Consider the following 20125-nt stretch of genomic DNA (forward strand, 5'->3'; position numbering starts at 1 on the left):
AAATAATCAAAGAAGTACTCGTGATTATCCTTATCCGTCTAAATCGGCCACGTCCTTAATTGGAATAAGAATACCCTGCCGGCTCCGTTTGATTTGTGAGATAGGATTAATAATGTAAGTGGAATAGGAATTAATGGTATGATAAATAATCTCTTGAAAGAACCAATGATTATTTATAATATCATTAATCCTTATACTATAAATCATATCCCACCTAATAAATATTTTCTCACACCAATAATCTCTAACACCATTAATCCTATTCCACAAATCAAGCGAATAATCTCTAACACCATTAATCCTATCCCACAAATCCAACGGAGCTTGCGTACATTATAATTGGGATTAGAATCTTGAGTAATTGGTTAACCGCAGGGCCAATCCTGATTTTTAGGGGCCCTTGAGTGAAAAGAAAAGTGACCTCTATAAAAAAAATTTTTATTAACATACAATTTGAATATAGTTTAATAGAAAAAATTAAAAATAAATATATTTCATTTAAAATATGGTAAACTCCATGCAAAATTTATTTCTCAAGATTCTTCAAAAAGTACGAACACCAGACAAAATATGTTTCCTAAATTTCTCTAAAAAGTGTAATACTTACAAATAAAAAAAATAAGTATGAAATAATCATTGAAAAAATCTATATCTTCTAGCATTTTGAGAATCAAAATCATCAATAAGATCTTCAAAATCAAAATTTTCTAACACCTAATTTTCGATACATAAAATTGTCAAACCATTTACATTCAAATTATTATCATCATTTTCTCTCAATGCTTCATGCTCATTCGTTGCATGATTATGATCAATCATTATATTTTCTCTCAATTTTTCTCGCTCATTGATTGTATGATTATTTAATTCTCCTTGATTACTCGATTGTTGCTCATTTGTTACATGATTATTTAATTTTTCTTGACTTTCTTCTTGTAATTCATCAACTGGATTTTCAATTGAAGAGCTAGCTTTAAAAAAATTACGAATAACACCTTTGTAGGTTTTAATAATCTGTTTTACTCTTTTTCTTTTATTTCTTTTCTAATTCCAAGATTGATATTTTTTTAGAAACATGTTTGTATTACAAATTTTAAATGTAAAAATAAAACACACAAAACCAACAACAAAGCTAACAATGAAGCAAACACAAGTAGTGAAAATAATAGTCAAAGAATAATAAAGTCTGATTTGTGCTTGAAGCAATCGATATAACTTATTCTATGATGATTAAAATTGAGATGATTTATTTAAATTCTTTTAAATCGGTAAGAAAAATCATAAAATATTGACTTTAATACAATATTAAAAATCAATATTGAATATTGACAATAAGAAAAAATATAGATAAACAGGTAACTTACGTTGTAAGTTTATATATTGATGAATGATGATGTTGATGAAATTAAAATTAATAAACTTTTTTAATTTAATTAGAAGAGATTCAAACGAGAAGAAAGGAGAAAATTAACATTCAAGATTCATACTTTACTAATCTTATGACTTCTGTAAATAAATTAATGAAGAAAGAATTGTATAAAAATAAAATCTTAGAAAGAGAAAAAAAAGGATGATTTACCTTTTCTCTCTTTTCTTTTTTTTTAAAATTTTTTCTTAAATTTTAATTGAAAAAATATATTTTTTGGATTTTATTAAAAATTTCAATAATATATATATATATATGAATGTTTATTAAAATAATTTAATCAAATATATTTTTTAAGATTTTATTAAAACAATCGAAGTATATATAATATATATTATATATGTATATCAAATTTAGAGAACCCTAAAAATCGAGAGTCCTTGGCTCTCGCCCCCGGTGGCATGTCTCAGAGTCGGCCCTGGTTAACCGGACGACTCCACCAAAGCCTGATAGAAGATCCTTTGGTCCGTAATTTGCGGATCAGAAGATGATCCCTTGTATAGAATTAGATAGTTTAAAAGGACCCTATCTATTTATATGTGAGATCCATTCAAATGATCTAAACCTATGTAAGGGATCATTCTTAATCCGTAAATTATGAATCAGAGGATCTCTGCCAAAGTCCTGGTGCCAACTAAAAGCATGATTTGAACGGAGAGCATGACGCAATGATACTGCTATTTCAATAGGATCTAAGTCTATTAAGCATATACATCGGCAGAAGAGAAATTCCTAGCTAATATTTATTTTCAATTATCATAATTTATGGCCTTTTGCTAAAGTAACCGTTATTATTTGAAATTCGAATTTAGGCGGCCAATGGCTTCTATCCGTTGAAAGTTGGACCGATGTATATGGCTAACTAACCACGGTTAGTTTAAAATAGTAGGTGGGGGTGGTCCGTGGTTAACCCGTCTCCACGGCACCACGAGTACCCCATGGCCCAACCGCTATTTGGGGTAAACTAACCGCGGTTAGCAAGCCCCGGTTAACAGGAACCCTAACTATGCTCTCCACCACCACCCGCCTCTATTTAAATGGATTGAGCGATCAACGCAAGGTATTCCGCTGTCCTTGGTCGATCGGTATTCGACGGCGTCTTAGCACACGCCTAAGTTTACTCTCCGTTCATCCCTTCTTTCCTCCCTTCGCGCTTGCTTGTTTTCTGATCTGCGAAGATGAGAGAGTGCATCTCGATCCACATTGGCCAGGCCGGTATTCAGGTCGGAAACGCGTGCTGGGAGCTTTACTGTCTCGAGCATGGCATCCAGGTTTGTTTACCCTCTCCGATCTTAGTTTCGCCTGGGGATTATTTTACCATTATTCGTCACCTTGTACCTTCTTGTCTTAGAAGGGTTAGATGTACTTATATTTATGGAGATACGCTGTTGGATCTCATTTTTTTGTTGACCGATTTGTACTGCTTGTGTGTTGATCTCCTTAACCTAGAATATATGTTCGCGTCTCGATTTTTTCTAGTTATGGCCTTGGCGCTTTGTTATTGTCTATTGACATTCTTATAGCAGATCGCTTAGATCTTTTCCTGTTGTGGTCTAGTGATCCTCATTAGCTGATGTCAAAGCAACTTAGTTCTGTTTTCACTTTCGATTACTTGATTAACTTGTACGATCTGAATCCTTGGTGAGTTGTTCTTGAGTCTTTCAGTTATTAAATAAATATTGGCCTGCATCCGCTGATGGCTCAACAATTTTATAGTTACAAGTGGAATAGGATATTTCTTACAGGGTACTTGAGGTCCTATGCTAATATGAACGGATTATAGTTCCAGATTTTGCTTTTATCAATATGATATCTGTTGTTCCAGGGAATAATCAGCTTGCTCTACATTTTCGCTAATGTTATAGGCACAAATAAAATTATACTGTATGATGACTGTTATCACATTTATGCGAGATCCGCTTTCTATTGCTTACCAACATTAATCCTATTATCTGTAGCCTGATGGTCAAATGTCTAGTGACAAAACCGTTGGGGGTGGTGATGACGCTTTCAACACCTTCTTCAGCGAGACTGGTGCGGGCAAGCACGTCCCTCGTGCCATCTTTCTTGATCTGGAACCTACTGTAATTGACGAAGTAAGAACTGGCACTTACCGTCAGCTCTTCCACCCTGAACAGCTTATCAGCGGAAAGGAAGATGCTGCTAATAACTTTGCAAGAGGCCACTACACCAGTAATTGCCAAACATTTCACTGCCTTCTTTATCATTAAGCAATTTCTTGTTCATTGGAAATTCAATTTATAACATTGTTTTTTTATTTCCTTTTATCTCAGTTGGAAAAGAAATAGTCGATCTCTGCCTTGATCGCATCAGGAAGCTAGCGGATAATTGCACTGGCCTCCAAGGCTTCCTTGTTTTCAATGCTGTCGGTGGAGGCACTGGATCCGGGCTTGGTTCTCTTCTCCTCGAGCGTTTGTCTGTGGACTACGGCAAGAAATCGAAGCTGGGCTTCACAGTCTATCCATCTCCTCAAGTCTCTACCTCAGTGGTGGAGCCTTACAACAGTGTTCTGTCCACCCACTCTCTTCTCGAGCACACTGATGTGGCTGTTCTCCTAGACAATGAGGCAATCTATGATATCTGCAGGCGATCTCTTGACATCGAACGCCCCACATACACCAATCTCAATCGTCTCGTTTCTCAGGTGATATTTCCTGCTTCGGGTGTAAAAGGGAATCTTTTTTGTTTGAAGTTGTGATTAATTTGATGTTGTTCAGGTCATTTCTTCTTTGACTGCCTCTCTGAGGTTTGATGGTGCTTTGAACGTTGATGTCACCGAGTTCCAAACTAATCTGGTCCCGTATCCAAGGATCCACTTCATGCTCTCATCCTACGCCCCCGTCATCTCTGCAGAGAAGGCTTACCATGAGCAACTCTCCGTTGCCGAGATCACCAACAGTGCCTTCGAACCTTCTTCCATGATGGCAAAATGCGACCCTCGCCATGGAAAGTACATGGCTTGCTGCCTCATGTACCGTGGAGACGTGGTGCCCAAGGATGTTAATGCTGCTGTTGCGACTATTAAGACCAAGCGCACCATTCAGTTCGTTGACTGGTGCCCGACCGGATTCAAGTGCGGCATCAATTATCAGCCGCCCACTGTTGTTCCCGGTGGTGATCTGGCCAAGGTGCAAAGAGCTGTGTGCATGATATCTAACTCCACCAGCGTTGCTGAAGTCTTCTCCCGGATTGATCACAAATTTGATCTTATGTATGCTAAGAGAGCATTCGTGCACTGGTATGTTGGTGAGGGCATGGAGGAAGGTGAGTTCTCTGAGGCTCGTGAGGACCTTGCTGCACTCGAGAAGGATTACGAGGAGGTTGGTGCTGAGTGTGCTGAGGGCGAGGAAGGGGAAGATGATGAGTACTGATGGAGTTCACTAGTCTCCTTGTGTTCTTGAAGCACGCCCATCTCTGATGTGTCGAGCTATCTTTCTTATCGTATGTTTTAGTATCCAATATCCTTGCCACTGTCGTTTCTACTATAAGATATTCTATCGTTCTCTGAATATATGGACTCAGTACTTGTTGTGTTCAGCTTACTCGACTTGTTTGTGTTCAGCTTACTCGATTGGTTTCACGGTTACATTGCCATAGAACAATCAATAAAACATCCAAAACTTTAAAATGTGAATAATTTATGTTATTACTGGTTTTATTTTTAAATCTTTCATGACTCAAAGTAATACAGTCGATAACGGAAACACAGAAATACTTTGGAAGAACCTACCTTGAATATCCCATCCTTTTAATGCCTCCGGTTCAAGAAATTTCTTACATTCATTAAAAATCGATTTTAGTAGTTATTCAACAGATTACATGGTTACCACTTTCCACCATTTTAACATACGGGGAAGAAAAGCTGCAGCACGTCCGTACTCTCTACTCTTGTTCCTCCACCCATGCCTCCACCCGCAGAAGCAAGAACCCGACCGCGACCCCGACCAGCACCAGTCCGTTCATGATCACCGCGATCTGGAAAATCTCCCCCGCGGCGTTGCAGGTCGCCGATAGCGCCCCGCCGCCGCTCCGCCCGCCCCTGGACGGCGCCTGCAGAGCGGTCGCGAGCTCCGCGAAGCATCGGGCGGCGCACGCCGGCCGGCCGAGCGACGACACCTCGTTGTCGGCCTTGAGCCCCGAGAACGAGTTCAGGCCTTCCAGGAACCGCACTCGGGGCTGCCTCCTCGCGCCGGAGCACGAAACGGCGGCGGCGCACGCGGAGAGAGTTGCTGCGGAACACGAGACGGCGGCCATTGGTGGGATGTGGATCTAGGAATCCGCAATCTGCAGAACAAGACGATGAGATCAATGGTTTGGAAAAACTAAATGGGGAAGAAGGATTAGGGATTGCATTACCTGTGATCTGTGGCTGAAGTGAGGAAAGGGGAAGAGCTTTGTATGAGAACAGGAAGATAAGATGAGGAAGCGGATTAGTGGCTGCCGGTGAGAACTTTATCCCTTCAATTGAGGTCATGATTAAAGAAAATCTTATAAGAATAATTTATTTTATTTTTTATTTTTTATTTTTTCAATTGCCCCATATTGTTCAAAGTATTATAATTTTAGTACTATATTTTTCTCAATAGTTTATAAAATTAAAAAAAAAACAAATATTGTTAAGATTAAGTAGTTTATTATATTTCCAAATAATGGAGGTATAATTGGATTCTAAAAGCAAATAAAAAAGGTTTTACGAGCAAAATGAAATATTCTCATTTTTAATTAAATTATGTGTCTGGTTAATGGGCTTGGATCTTGAGCTAGATCCATACTTGTTAACGGATCGGATTCATTGTTATACTAACATCGGATCCTCGCGTCGGCTTTAACAAGACGCGACAGACAGCGTCTTCGAAACACTCGCCTCCTTGAGATGGCTTTCAGTGGCTCGTTCTCTAGGTCTGCGAGCCTCTTGCTTTCGCACTCCGCTGAATGGGCTTTTCCGCCCGTACCTTGTTACTCCGGTGGCCGCTGCCCGTCTTCCAAGCCGTAGTGGTCCCACTCTAGGTTGGTGATTTGGGGCGCGTGCAGGTTATCCGTAGAGTTGGGTGCTGGGTGTGGCTCCACGCCTCACGTCCCATCTGTCGCTTAGCATGAGAGCGTGCTGCGAGTTCTCCAGGGGTAACTCTATCATGCCTTTTGAGATCACTTCTTAGTTTTCTTCTTTGGATAATCTGTTGTGTTGAAGTCAAAGTGAGAATCCCACAGCATATTGTCATGAATGTGTGTTTCTTTGCGTCTACTTTTGCTTTTAAAGATTTCTTATATGCTTCGTGTAGGTTGTCGAATAATAATCAAGAAATCTAATTCTTTAGAGATTTGCAATTTCGTTATCAGATTTCGCAATTGGTTGACATTTTATGGTCCTTTAGGCTTCATTAGAAGGGGGTGTTAGACGTGAGGATGGAGACATTCCAACTATCGAATTAATTTCAATTTTTATCAATAGATAATTGATGAAATATTATTCTGCAATTATTTAAGGGTAGCACAATCATCATGTAAACAAAGGAATTTAATTGAATAAAATATGAAATCAATTAAACAAGTTATGGTATAAATGAAACGAATTTAACCAGAATAACCATGAAAAATGTTAAGCAACTTTAATTAGCTTAGATAGAATCAGATCAATTCGAGTATAATTAATTAAAATAAAGATTTAAGATGAATGTAATTAAATAAATAAATGTAGGTTTAAACAAATCAGATAGATTACAATTAATTAAAATAAAGATTTAGGATGAATGTAATTAAATAAACAAATGTAGGTTTAAACAAATCAGAAGATTAAATTATGCACATCAGGATATAATAATATTGTAATCTAATACGTATTAAACAGAAACATGTGTTATAAGAATAGAAAAACTATTCTCATCTTAGATTATTAGATATGTTGCTACAAATAAAACTATTATTTTGTTTTGAATAACTGTAATAGATATCATACAATAATTTAAAATTAATGGAAAAGGAGAAAATTGGAAGATAAAATTTTTTTGCTGAGTAGCCTTTGTCCAAAAGTGAGAATTGGGTTTATGCTATAGTCTGATTCTACGCCTTACAATACAACTGGGGATACCTCCATTCTAGTATAAGTGTAAGATAGAAGCAAAGATAAGTGTTTTTAGTGCTCTTAAAGGGTGGTTGAGCACTCTCTAAAGAGAAGTATCCCAACCCTAATTGAATAAATTGTTTGTGAAGAAGGAAACCCAATTTCGTCTTCCAAACCTTTGGCCCCACATGGTGGGTTTAAGGTTTCTACGTCAAGGGTTTTCCAAGGGTATGCGATGTATGTTCTTGGGTGGACTTATTAATACGATCACATGATTATACTTAATTTTAATAAATTTGACAGGGACATTTAGGCTCTTAGTTTTATTTCTGAGATTTTTATTTTATTATTTTATAAACTTATGTTAATGGGTAAATATTGATCGAGTCTTTGTCCTTTTCAAATTAATCCAATAATGGATTATTATTCATAAGTAGTTGATCTACAATTGAGATTTTTTTACTCTTAACGGGGCGTTTGGTTCTTTCCTAGGAATAGGAATCGGAATGTGAATCATTGTATTGTGGAATGGGAATGGGTATGAGCATAGATATCACTCTTAAAAGTAATGTTTGGTTAGTTGTATATCTTCTATCGGAATAAATCAAAGTTTCATTTTTTACCCTTAAAGGAAAATACGAGAAAAAATTAGATGTGAGAGAAAGATGAATGTGAGAGAAAATATGATGAAAGAAAATAATGAGAGAGAAGGTATTATGAGAGAGAAAGTGTGATAAGAAAGAATGAAGAGAGAGAAAGTGTGATAAGAAAGAATGAAGAGAGAGAAGTGATTGGAGAGAGCATGATGAGAGAAAATATGATGTGAGAGAAAGTATGATAGGAGAGGATGAAGAGAGAGAAAATATAGTGAGAAAAAAATGAGGAGAGAATGTGTCATGAGAGAGATTGAGGAGAGAATGTGTCATGAGAGAGATTGAGGAGAGAGAAAGTATGGTGAGAGAAAAAGAGAACAGTGAATATGATGGGAGAGATTGAGGAGAGAGAAAGTATGATAAGAGAGACAGTGTGTTGAGGAAAAAAGGAGTAAGTGTGATAAGAGAGATTGAGGAGAGAGAAAGTATGATGAGAAAAAAAAGAGTGTGATGGGAGAGATTGAGGAGAGAGAAAGCATGATGAGAGAGAAAGTGTGATGAGGAAAAAAAGAAGGAAGAGAATGCGATGGAAGAGATTGAGAAGAGAGAAAGTATGATGAGAGAGAAAGTGTAATGAGAAAAAAAGAGGAAGAGAGTGTGATAGGAGAGATTAAGGAGAGAGAAAGTGTGTGATAAAATGATGAGAGAGAAACTATGATGAGAGAGAAAATATAATGAGAGAGAATAAGGAGAGATAAGTGATATGAAAGAAAAAATAAATAAATATATTTTGATATTTGATATTAATGGAGAAAATTTTAGTTTTAAGTCAAGGGTATTTTTGGAATAAGGGAATATTTTGATTGATGAAAATAGGGTAATGACTCATTGAAGGGGGGTATATGGGAATGAGTTATTACCCAATTTCAAGGATTCATTCCCTTATTTGTATTCCTATTCCTATAATCCAAACATTAACAATGGGAATCAATGATTCCCATTCCCATTCCCCACTCCTATTACCCTAATAAACCAAACGCCCCCAAGAATAAGCTAGGGATTGAGGGGACTTAGCATGCTTATTGTATTGGTTAAGCTCAGTTGATCGTTATTTTGATTCTATTTTACTTAGTAGCCTTTGGATTTGAGTCAAGTTGGGATATTTCTTAATTTACATGAGAGTTGACCTCGCTCTTGGAGCAGCACAAAAAAGTGTCTGTCTAGTTATCTCTCACAGAATCAGAATTGCTGCTTTGGGTTCTTACCTATGTCAGAGCTTTCCACTTCATGCTTTCAATAGAGGCTAGCTCCAGTTGTATCTTGAGGCATAGAATTTGATTAACCTAGATGAAAGACTAAGATTTTTTTCCCTAGGAGAAAATCACTTGTTTTATTTTGTTTTTCCTCTGCCAACTTGTTGTTTTTTTTTCTTTAGTTTTTAATTGCTGTATGATATATCTTTTGAACAGAATTGTATTTTTCTTTGTTGTATCTATCTAACATTAAGCACATGACTTTTGCTTTTCTTCTTTGCCTCTCTAAGTGAAACCGTGTTTAGAGATTGAGCAGGTGGGAAAGAACAGTTAGCTTGTTTTCTACTTGATACTTGAAAAATAAAATAGATAGTGAAAATGTGTTCTCAACTGGGATCGACAGGCACATGTGATATTTATTTTTTAGTTTCCTTTTATTTTCTTGCTTCCCTTAGGAAATTTCTTACTTTATTTATTGAAATATATCATAGTTTGGTAACGGTTCACCATTAGGCAGACACTATTGTAAACTTTTATTATTAAGTTTATGTCTGTAGGAATTGATGGATATCACAACGAAGTAATCATGGTAATCTTATGTTGCACCGGACATTTTTTTCTTCTCCCTTTCTATTGAAACTGTTGCTCTTTCAGAGATTTATATGAACTGATTTTTTATATGATTTGATTTGGGGTGTAAAAGGTGGCAAAAATGGGTGATTCAGTGGATTGATGTCGCACTGGATTCAGGAGAATATGCCCTCGTTTCGAGTCATTGTAAGTTTTCTCTCTATGTTCTCTTACCTGCTAAAAGCATTAATTAAAAGATCTTTGCATCTAAAATACAACAGATTGACCTGAGCAAACATCCATTTGCTGAAGGTCAGAAGAAATTTACCATTGCTCTAGTAAGAGAGCTATTTATTTCCTTCTTGCCTTTTGTATCCATTTGAAACTTCAAATTGATATTTTTCTGTAAATCCTAGTCACTCTGATTTTTTTTTTTTTTTTTCAGAAATAGGGGTTCTCCTCATGACGGTCACAAATCCCTACTGAAAGAAACAACTGTGATCTAGTTCTCGACTTAGTATTTGCTTGCAGTGAGCAAAAAATACCTAACGGCTAAATTGGTGGTTTAATATCCGCTGATGGAAACAGTTTGGATCTCTCAAAATTGTAGCTTTTGTAAGTTACTGAAAGTGTTTACCATGCCATCAAACAGTGATTGAAAATGATTTAGAGGTCCATGATATGAAATCAATGGTCTGATCTATAGCTATTTTTCCCTACTAGTTGGGTTAGCTACATGGAACGGATTTCACCATTGAGCTAAAGTATATAGCTATTTGCAAGACTTATCTAGAGGCTCTGGAACATGGATCTCAAGATCACTTTAGGATCTAACGGTACCTTATCTCTGACTATGTTAATGTGATATTTTTACGGAATTTAAAGATTTGAATATCACGAGTGATGTGGTCTTGAAATCAATCGTTAGAGTAAACTTTTGCTCGCATTATTTCTTATGTAATCCAAGTGTTTGTACCGTTGCCTGACTGGATGCTGTTTATTTCCTACAGAGGCAGGTACGCAACAGTTTTCTGAAATGAACTAACAGAATTGCTATAAACGTTGGAGAGTTGAACTGTTGAACGCCTTTCAGTCACCTGAGTTTCGTTGTTCTTCATCCTATTTAATTGATTTTTGGTTAATTTTAAATTTTATATTTGTAATAAATAACAAACGCCGTTGGCTGTTAATTGACAATATAATCACGCTTTATTCAAGTGATATTAGAGCTGGCTGGTTGTGTCTGTTATGCGCATATTGAGAGAATTGATGCTCTAATCTTATTCCAATGTTTTTATTCAAAATTTATATATAATTTAGTTATATATCTTTTTTTTTTCTCACCGCCATTGTAAGATCAAGTTTTTTTTGATTTTTTTGGTAAGCGACGTGATAGTAAATGATGGATGTTTCCCTTTAATTTTTGAGCTGGTTCTACTATTAAAATGCTAAGGAAATAAAAATTATAAAAAGATTTTTATGTTGGAGAATTTTTTCTCTATTTATAAATATATTTGCGGATTATTGTTTTTCATTTTTTTTAACTCCCAAGTCAACAATCAAATTTCTCCCAACCCAACTCACAATCATGTCTTCCAGTTAATGTTCGGTATTTAGTTTTATATAACATCGTAGGTCTAATTATAATTTTGAATAATTTTTTTTTGAAATTTTAAAATTATTTTACGGTCATATAAAATACTTGACGCTTTTCTCCATTTCAATTATTCTGTTTGTATTATATGTAAGATATCTCTCTCAATCCCTCAATCGTTTTATAAAAATGATCTTAAATATTTAAAACTTTCGGTTCTAGACAACTCATTATCTTTTATCTTAATAATTATCATATTACATCCAATTTTGCTAACTTAAATTATATATATTCTATTTTTATTCTGCTAAGTCTAAAATATTTTTCTTCTAGTGTTTCCTGTCAAGATTCTAGTTTAGCATTTATTCCTTCACGTGTTTCATCTACCAAAATAATATCCAAACAACATGCACAATAGTACTGTATCTTGAATGCGTGTAGTGAGTTCGTCTATAATTAGTGTAAAAAGATAAAGACTTAGAGTTGATCATTAATGTAACATTATCTTAATTGGAAATGTTTTAATTACTCCGTCTGAAATCTTTACTCTTGTCGTTACATCCTCGTACATATCCTTAATTAGTTTAATATATATTACACTAACATCTTTTTTTTTTAGAATTCTTCATATAATTTCTCTTAAGACTCTATCTAGGTTTTTTTTTCAAGTCAATGAATATCATGTGTAGATCTTGTTTTTGCTCCTGATATTTTTCAAATAGTTGTCTAAGAAGATGTATAACTTCTATTGTCGACCTTCCAAGCATGAAACCTAATTGATTTTTAGTTACCATAGTCTTCTTCCTTAATCTCTTTTCTATTATTTTTTTCCCAAAGATTCATGGTATGATTCATTAGTTTAATACCCCTATAGTTTGCATAATTTTGTACGTTTTCCTTATTCTTATATAACAGAACTAGAGTACTTATCCTCTATTAATCAAATATTTTTTTCATTTTACATATCATGTTAAATAATTTTGTAAGTAATTTAATACCTTGTTTCTATAGACACTTTCATACCTCTTTCGGAATATCATCTGGTTTAACGACTTTTTCATTGTGCATCTCATTTAAAACTTGTTTTATTTCTGAAATTTGAATTCTAAGATAAAAATTTAAATTTCTATACTCATTTGACCTATTTAAATTACATAAGTTAAATTGGTCATATAAACGTTCATTAAAAAGTTGATGAAAATACCTCTTCCACCACTATTTATTTTTCCGTCGTTTACTAGTACCCTATAACATTCATTTTTAATACATTTTATTTGGATAAGATCTCTTATCTTACTTTAGCTATTTTATAAATGTCTCTTTCCCCTTCTTTTGTATTCAATTTTTGATATAATTGTTCAAAAGTTTTATTCATTAATTCATTCAATATTTTCTTAAACTCTTTCTTGGCTATTATATATATATTTTTAAAATTTTTCTCATTCTTACAAATATATAATTCCTTATAAATTATTTATTTTTCTTTCACTTTCTCTTGTACTTTCTCATTTCACCACCAAAATTCTTTATTTAGTAATGCATGTTCCTTTGACTCACCGGGTACTCTCATAACTATTATTTTAACTTTTATACCATTTTATCTAATGTTGTATTAGAGTCACCGTATATTTCACCTAATACTTGTACTATTATCTTCTTCTTAAATATATTTTATTTTTCATCCTTTAACTTCCATCACTTAATTCTTGGAGTTATATATATTTTCTTTTTATTGATATTATGCTTGAGGCATATATCCAACACTACTAACATATGTTGGATGGTTAAACTTTCTCTAGAGATGATCTTACAATCTTTCTATCTTTCTTTATAGCCATAACAAAATCAATTTATGATTTATTATTCTCACTTTTGAAAGTGACTAAGCGTTCTTTTTTTTTTTTTGAAAAATATATTAGCTAGTATAAGGTCATATGCTATCGCAAAATCTAATATAGTTTTCCCTTCTTTATTTCTCTTCCCAAACCCATAACCCTCATGTACCCCTCTCATATTCCTCATTTTTCACTCTGACATGCCCATTTAGATCACCTCTTATTAAAATCATTTCATTTGACACAATATTTTGTAATACTATATCTAAGTCATCCCAAAATCTTGATTTGGTAACTTCATCTAATCCTGCTTGCAGTACATATACGCTAATTATATTCATAGTTTCTTTCGTGACTATTATCTTAAAGGTTATAATTCGATCCCATTTTCTAACTATTCCTACAACTTCATCCTTTAACAAACTATCTACAACAATACTCACTCCATTTCTTGCTTTACTCTTTATTGTGTACTATAACTTAAAACCTGAGTTCTCTTTTATCTTTTCCTTCTTGCCTACCCATTTTGTTTCTTGTACACACAAAATACTAATTCTTCTCCTAATCATCATATATACTACCTCCATTGATTTACCAGTGAGGGTTTCTATGCTCCATGATTCAAATCTTAGACTATTGGTTTTCCTATCATATTTGTTCATATCCAACCTATGCAGTGAAAACGTTTGCCTATTTAACAATATATCCAAGTTTTCATGGAGATGTAGCGGTTCTTGCTGATATATTACAGTTGAACCTTGTAACATGAACTCTTGCATATTTAGCACTACATCTGAATTCTGGAAATGTACCGGTCCTTCCCGAAACGTTACAATCGGACCCTACAACACATTCCTTCTAGGGAATAACCTAACATTAGCATAATAGTTTAATGGATCCATTACATGAGAGACTGTGAGCGACATCTGACGTGGATGATCTAACATAGCCAAAACTTATTTTTTTTATTTTCCCTTCTCATCTGCATGCAACAACTCTTTTCTCTCTTCTTTAATTACATGCAATGTGGTGATGATTTGTAAAAACCAACATTAAGATGATACTAGTGGTGCTTGCACACCCAAACCAACACCATCCACCTTGGTATTGGTTTAGTGGTGCCAACACCACTATCATCGCCTTAGTGCTGAATTTTACAAACCAACACTAAGGTGGTGCCAACACCAAGGTGCAGGGTTGGCCCTGAAGCATGTCACTAAGGGCGATGATATTTCCTTTCCAAGGCAACATAGTGATATTGAACGTTTCATAACTTTTGTCCTTTGGGCTTTGAACCTTTGAAATAGTGATAAGGCGTAATGAAAAAAAAAACAAGGGGAAGCTCCGCCTGGCACTGCCTCTTAATTCCATTATGCTTTTCGCACTATTGTTTTGCGAGATTCTTCTTTTCGTCTTCTCGATCATGGTCTCGTGGTTCTGTCCTCACAACTATAGGTCCGCACTCTGTGGGAGATCTTGTAAATCAAGAAAGATGTCTGTTTTAGAGGAAGAGAGTTGCCAAACACAATTCCATCTGGGGAAATATAGTTTTGATTTATGCTTGAAGAGTAAAAATTGTCAGCTTCTGAATCTGATCACTATTAACAAGCTTTAGAGACCATCTTTGAGAATTTTCAGCCACAGTGGAGGTGATTTATTGATTTCCTTTCTTCCTTTCATAGCTTTGGTTTCTGGATGATTTGATCTGGCTGTGATGTCTTCTTCTTTTCTTTTTATTTTTGGAAAATATTTTTGATCAAGTCAGCGAGACAGTGACTCATGTTTGAGTTCCTCTAAGGAAAAAGAGTTTGGATTTGTGCTCGAAGGGTAAAAATTGCCTCGAGTTCCACCTCTCAGTGATCCTTGCCTTAGATCTATGGTTCGACTGGAAATTATTGCAAAGGCAGCATTTATCGATTGCTTCAAACACAAACAAGGTTTTATTGCTCTTTTACTATTGTTTTCACTACTTGTCTTTGACTCTTTGTTTCATTGCTACTTGCTAGCTTTGTTACTGGTTTTGCGTGTTTTATTTTTACACTTGCAATTTGTATTACAACCATGTTTTCAAAGAAATATCAATCTGGGAGTTAGAAAATAAACAAAAGAAAAAAAAGTGGAATAGATTATTAAAACTCAGAAAGGTGTTCTTTATAAATTTTTTAAAGCTAGCTCTTCAATTGAAAATCCAGTTGATGAATTACAAAAAGAAAGTCAAGAAGAACTAAATAATTATGAGCAACAACTGAGTAATCAAGAAGAACTTAATGATCATGCAATCAATGAGCAGAAAGAATTGATAGATAATGATGATAATAATCATGCAACGAATGAGTAAGAAAAATTAAGAAAAAATGATGATAATGATTTGAATGTAGAAGTTGATATTATAATTGAGAATGAAAATGAGTTAGATAAAGCTGGTCATGTTTTGGATATGTATGATCTAAGATCTTGGGATAACATTGATAATAAAATAAGAGATCTTTTGGTAGAAAAAGGTCCTATAAGAGAGTAATCTTAAGTTTACTGTAAATGAGCTTTCAAGACATTTTTCATATTCTTATTACATAAGAGAAATTACCAAATGGAGAGAATCAATATAGAAAATAACTTGTATACTCAAAAGATGCAAACAAAGTATATTGTTTTTGTTGCAAATTGTTTAAATCAGTGAAAAATAAAAGTTTGCCAGCAAATGAAGGTCTTAATGATTGGAAAAGTTTAAGTGATAGAGTTAGACAACATGAGAATGATATTGAGCATATTACTAACATGAGAACTTGGATTGATTTGGAAATTAGATTGAAAAAGAATAAAACAATTGATAAAGAGATCCAAGTGCAAATTAAGAAAGAGAAAGAATATTGGAAACTTGTTTTAGCAAGAATTATTTTTGTTGTGAAATGTTTTGCTAAGCGTAATTTAGCTTTTTCTGAGGATAATGAAAAAAAAATTTACCAAGATAGTAACGGTAACTTTTTTGGGACTACTTGAATTAATTGCAAAATTTGATTTGGTAATACAAAAGTATTTTAGACGCATTTAAAATAATGAGATTCATTATCATTACCTTAGTCATAAGATTCAAAATGAGTTGATTTTTATATTAGGTTCTAAAGTAAGAAGTACTATAATTGGAAAAAAGAGGTAAAATATTTTTCAATGATATTTAATTGTACTTCAAATACAAGTCACCATGAGCAAATGACTTTGATAATTCAATATGTCAATGTGTTAGCTTGTCCTATAAAGGTAAATGAGTATTTTATAGAGTTTTTGAAAGTGGATGATACATCTGGGTTAGAACTTTTTAATGAATTACAATATGTTTTAAAAACCCTTGGACTTGATATTCATAATGTGAGGGGGCAAGGTTATGATAATAGTTCTAATATGAAAGGTAAAAATCAAGGTGTACAAAAGAGATTTCTTGAAATAAATCCAAAAGCATTTTATATGTCATGTGATTGTAATTCTCTTAATTTAATAATTTGTGATATGGCAAATTCTTGTGTTAAGGTTGTGTCATTTTTTGGAGTTATGCAATGCATATATACGTTATTTGCTAGTTCTAAAAAGGTAGAAGATTTTACAAGATTATGTTTATTAATTAACTCTAAAGTCATTGTCAACAACAAGATGGAAAAGTCATGTTAATAGTATCACAGCCATAATAACTCAGCCAAATAAGATAAGAGAAGCTTTATATGAATTATCAAAAGTTAGTCAAGATGCTAAGACTAGGAGTGAGGCTGAATCTATAGTAACATATGAACTTGAAAGTTTTGAATTTTTGTTGGGCATGACTATATGACATAATATTTTAAAAAAATTGAATTGATTAGTAAAATGTTGCAATCTAAAGATATGCAAACTGACATTGCAATAAAGATTTTGAGTGGATTGATTTCTTATTTTAAAAGATATAGGGAGGAAGATTTCCAATCTGTTATGACATTAGAGAAAGAGATTGCATCTAAAATAGAAATTGATCCTATTTTTCCTCAAAACGTACAACTCATAGAAAGAAATAATTTAATGAAAATTGTCATGAAGAAATTTCACAATCTACTGAGAAATCTTTTAGGATTAATTATTATTTTTTGTTGTCGTTGATATTGCTATTTCCTCTTTAAAAAGTAGATTTGAACGATTGGAAATCTTTGAAAATATTTTTGATTTTTTATTCAATCCTAAAAAGTTACTTTCAATGGATGATAATAGATTGCATGAGTGTTGTGATAATCTTCAAGTTGCTCCAAAATATAATGACAAGTCTAATATTGATGCTGATGATTTATTTTCTCAATTGCAAGTGCTACAAATGTGTTTACCAATAGAAACAAAATCAGCTTTTGAAGTTCTTGAGTTTGTAAAAGTCTTATATTGTTTTCCTAATATCTCCATTGCTTATAGAGTTTTGTTAACTATACCAGTTACTGTAGCATAAGCAGAAAGAAGTTTTTCTAAACTAAAATTGATAAAATTGTACTTGCGTTCAACTATGTTTCAAGAAAGATTAAATGACTTGACAATTTTATGTATTGAAAATGAGGTGTTAGAAAAACTTGATTTGGAAGACCTTATTAATGATTTTGCTTCATTAAATGCTAGAAGATCTAGATTTTTTCAACGATTATTTGATACTTGTTTTGTTTTTGTATTTGTAGGTATTACACTTTTTTGAAGAAGCTTGGGAAATATATTTTATACGGTATTACATTTTTTGGAGAATCTTGAGAAATACATTTTGTATGGAGTTTATCATATTTTAAATAAAATATATTATTTTTCAAGTTTTTCTATTAAACTCTATTCAAATTTTACGTTAGTAAAAAAATTCTTATAAGGTCTCTTTTTCTCTTTTCACCAAAGGCCCCCAAAAGTCAAGGCTGGCCTTGCCAAGATGGTGCCAACACCACTAGCACCAAGGTAGATGATGCTGGTTTGGTGGTACCAGTACTATATCACCGAGCGAAAATTTCCAATTTCTAAATTTCCCTCGCCACTCCCTCTCTCGCGCCTTCCTTCTTCGTCGCCCGTCAGACCTCGCGCTCCTGTCGGGAAAGAAAAGTAAAGGCGCTGCAAGCTACTTGGCTCACTGCTCTCTATCTCACCGCTCTCTATCTCGCCACTCTCTCTCTCTCTCTCGTCTCTTCCTTCATCGACAATGCCACGTCTGACAGCTACTGTTGTGCTTACCACCTCTCTCCGTTCTCGATCATAAGGACAACGTCTTTAATTTCTTCCATTTCATACCTAATGGTAATTCGTTTCATTTTAATTTGTTATTCCCCACCGTGATCCAAACATATATTAGAAGGATTAATGCTATAACGTGCAAGGACGATACCTGCTACAAACCCCTATAGGCTGCAGCCACTTGGAAAGGTAGCTGCTTCACATTGTAGCAGCTACTTCGACAGTTAACTACTACACCTTGTAGCAGCTAACTGTCCATGTAGCTGCTACACTATGTAGTAGCCACTTGGTAAGTTGTTTTTGTAGCAGCTACATTTTCTAACAGATATTATCCCTAAAAATATTTAAGTTGATGTATATTAACTTGGTAAAAAATTATTTGAAATTATTTTTGCTGATGGAACGCCTTTACTTTACTACTAAACGTTATAGCAGCTACTTCGCAGCTAATTGTCCATGTAGCTGTTATAACTTGTAGCAGCTAACTTGGAATGATGGTCGTAGAAGGAAGGAAGGATTTATGCTATGACGTGCAAGGCCGACGCCTGCTACAAACGCTTGCAGCCACTTGGACATCGAATGTCGCTACAAGTTGTAGTAGCTATTTCGACAGTTAACTGCTACGCCTTGTAGCAACTAACTGTCCATGTAGCTGCTACAACGTGTAGCAGCCACTTGGTAAGTTATTTTTTTAGTAGCTACATTTTCTAGCAGATATTACTCCTAAACATATTTTTGTATCTATATATCAACTTGGTAAAAAATTATTTAAAATTATTTTTTGCTGCTACAGCGCTTTTGCTTTGCTGCTACACATTGTAGCATCTACTTTGACAAATAACTGCTACACCTTATAGCAGCTAATTGTCCATGTAGCTGCTACAACTTGTAGCATCTAAGTTGGAATGTTAGCTGCTACAACGTTGTACTAGATCTTTCTTTGTTTACGCTCAACAAGATGTTACTCTGCATTTTCAACCATTAATAGATCATAGCAATCTTAGTTTTTTATTTAGATCAATTAAATGAGGTTCTACACGTAGTATCAGTTAATGAATAAATAGTTAGAAGCTGCTACACGTTGTAGTAGCTACTGCAGCACATTGAAGCAGCTAGTCGTCAGAAGCTGCTACAATGTGTAGCAGCTTCTCAAGAGTAGCTGTTACACTGTGTAGCAGTTGCTACAGGGCTCATGGAGTGGTTTAAGTTCGCCCAATATTCCGTGTTGTTGATGAAGAGCCTCAGCAATGCCCTGAGGAATACTCCTGGATTAGGGAGAGGATAATCTCCTTGATGAACTTTTCCCAGCCACAACTAAAGGATGTGAGGGACATGGAAAATAATAGAAGCTGTTTGGTGTTCACAACATCCTGTACATTGATTAAGGGTGATCGCTCATGGAGAAGACTGTGGACGCAGCTTGGCCAATATGAAAATGATGTTGTACAACTTATGAGAACAATGTGAGTGTTCATGGGGGTTCTGAACACTGTGTTTAATATTAAACTTACGATGTAATTGAAATGTAAATTTATTGACAACATTTTGTTAAAAAAAAGTATAAATGTAT

The 20125-nt window shown here is 34.3% G+C and overlaps 2 protein-coding genes and 1 long non-coding RNA gene across 5 annotated transcripts; 2 read left to right on the forward strand and 1 right to left on the reverse strand.

The window, feature by feature from the left end:
- The first annotated feature begins 2474 nt into the window (after positions 1-2474).
- LOC122015948 (tubulin alpha-2 chain) lies at positions 2475-4984 on the forward strand. The gene is made up of 4 exons (XM_042573059.1): positions 2475-2697; positions 3385-3619; positions 3721-4091; positions 4165-4984. Exons 1-4 carry the CDS (start codon positions 2605-2607, stop codon positions 4816-4818), a joined length of 1353 nt encoding a protein of 450 aa, XP_042428993.1. The 5' UTR covers positions 2475-2604; the 3' UTR covers positions 4819-4984.
- A 224-nt stretch (positions 4985-5208) lies between these two features.
- Positions 5209-5918, reverse strand: LOC122015949. Its single transcript, XM_042573060.1, has 2 exons — positions 5804-5918; positions 5209-5731 (listed from the first exon to the last, which is right to left on the reverse strand). Exon 2 carries the CDS (start codon positions 5699-5701, stop codon positions 5330-5332), a length of 372 nt encoding a protein of 123 aa, XP_042428994.1. The 5' UTR covers positions 5702-5731; positions 5804-5918; the 3' UTR covers positions 5209-5329.
- Positions 5919-6302: 384 nt separating this feature from the next.
- On the forward strand, positions 6303-11144 carry LOC122017728. 3 transcript variants are annotated; one of them, XR_006121436.1, is made up of 5 exons: positions 6303-6568; positions 10055-10128; positions 10367-10536; positions 10645-10757; positions 10932-11144. It is a non-coding gene; the product is annotated as an uncharacterized LOC122017728 (long non-coding RNA). The 3 variants fall into 3 exon arrangements; XR_006121434.1 differs by having other exon boundaries at positions 10367-11144; XR_006121435.1 differs by lacking the exon at positions 6303-6568 and having other exon boundaries at positions 8998-10128; positions 10367-10757.
- Positions 11145-20125: the final 8981 nt, after the last annotated feature.

This window comes from Zingiber officinale, chromosome 8B (genome assembly GCF_018446385.1).
Source record: "Zingiber officinale cultivar Zhangliang chromosome 8B, Zo_v1.1, whole genome shotgun sequence".
Classification (NCBI taxonomy): Eukaryota; Viridiplantae; Streptophyta; class Magnoliopsida; order Zingiberales; family Zingiberaceae; genus Zingiber; species Zingiber officinale.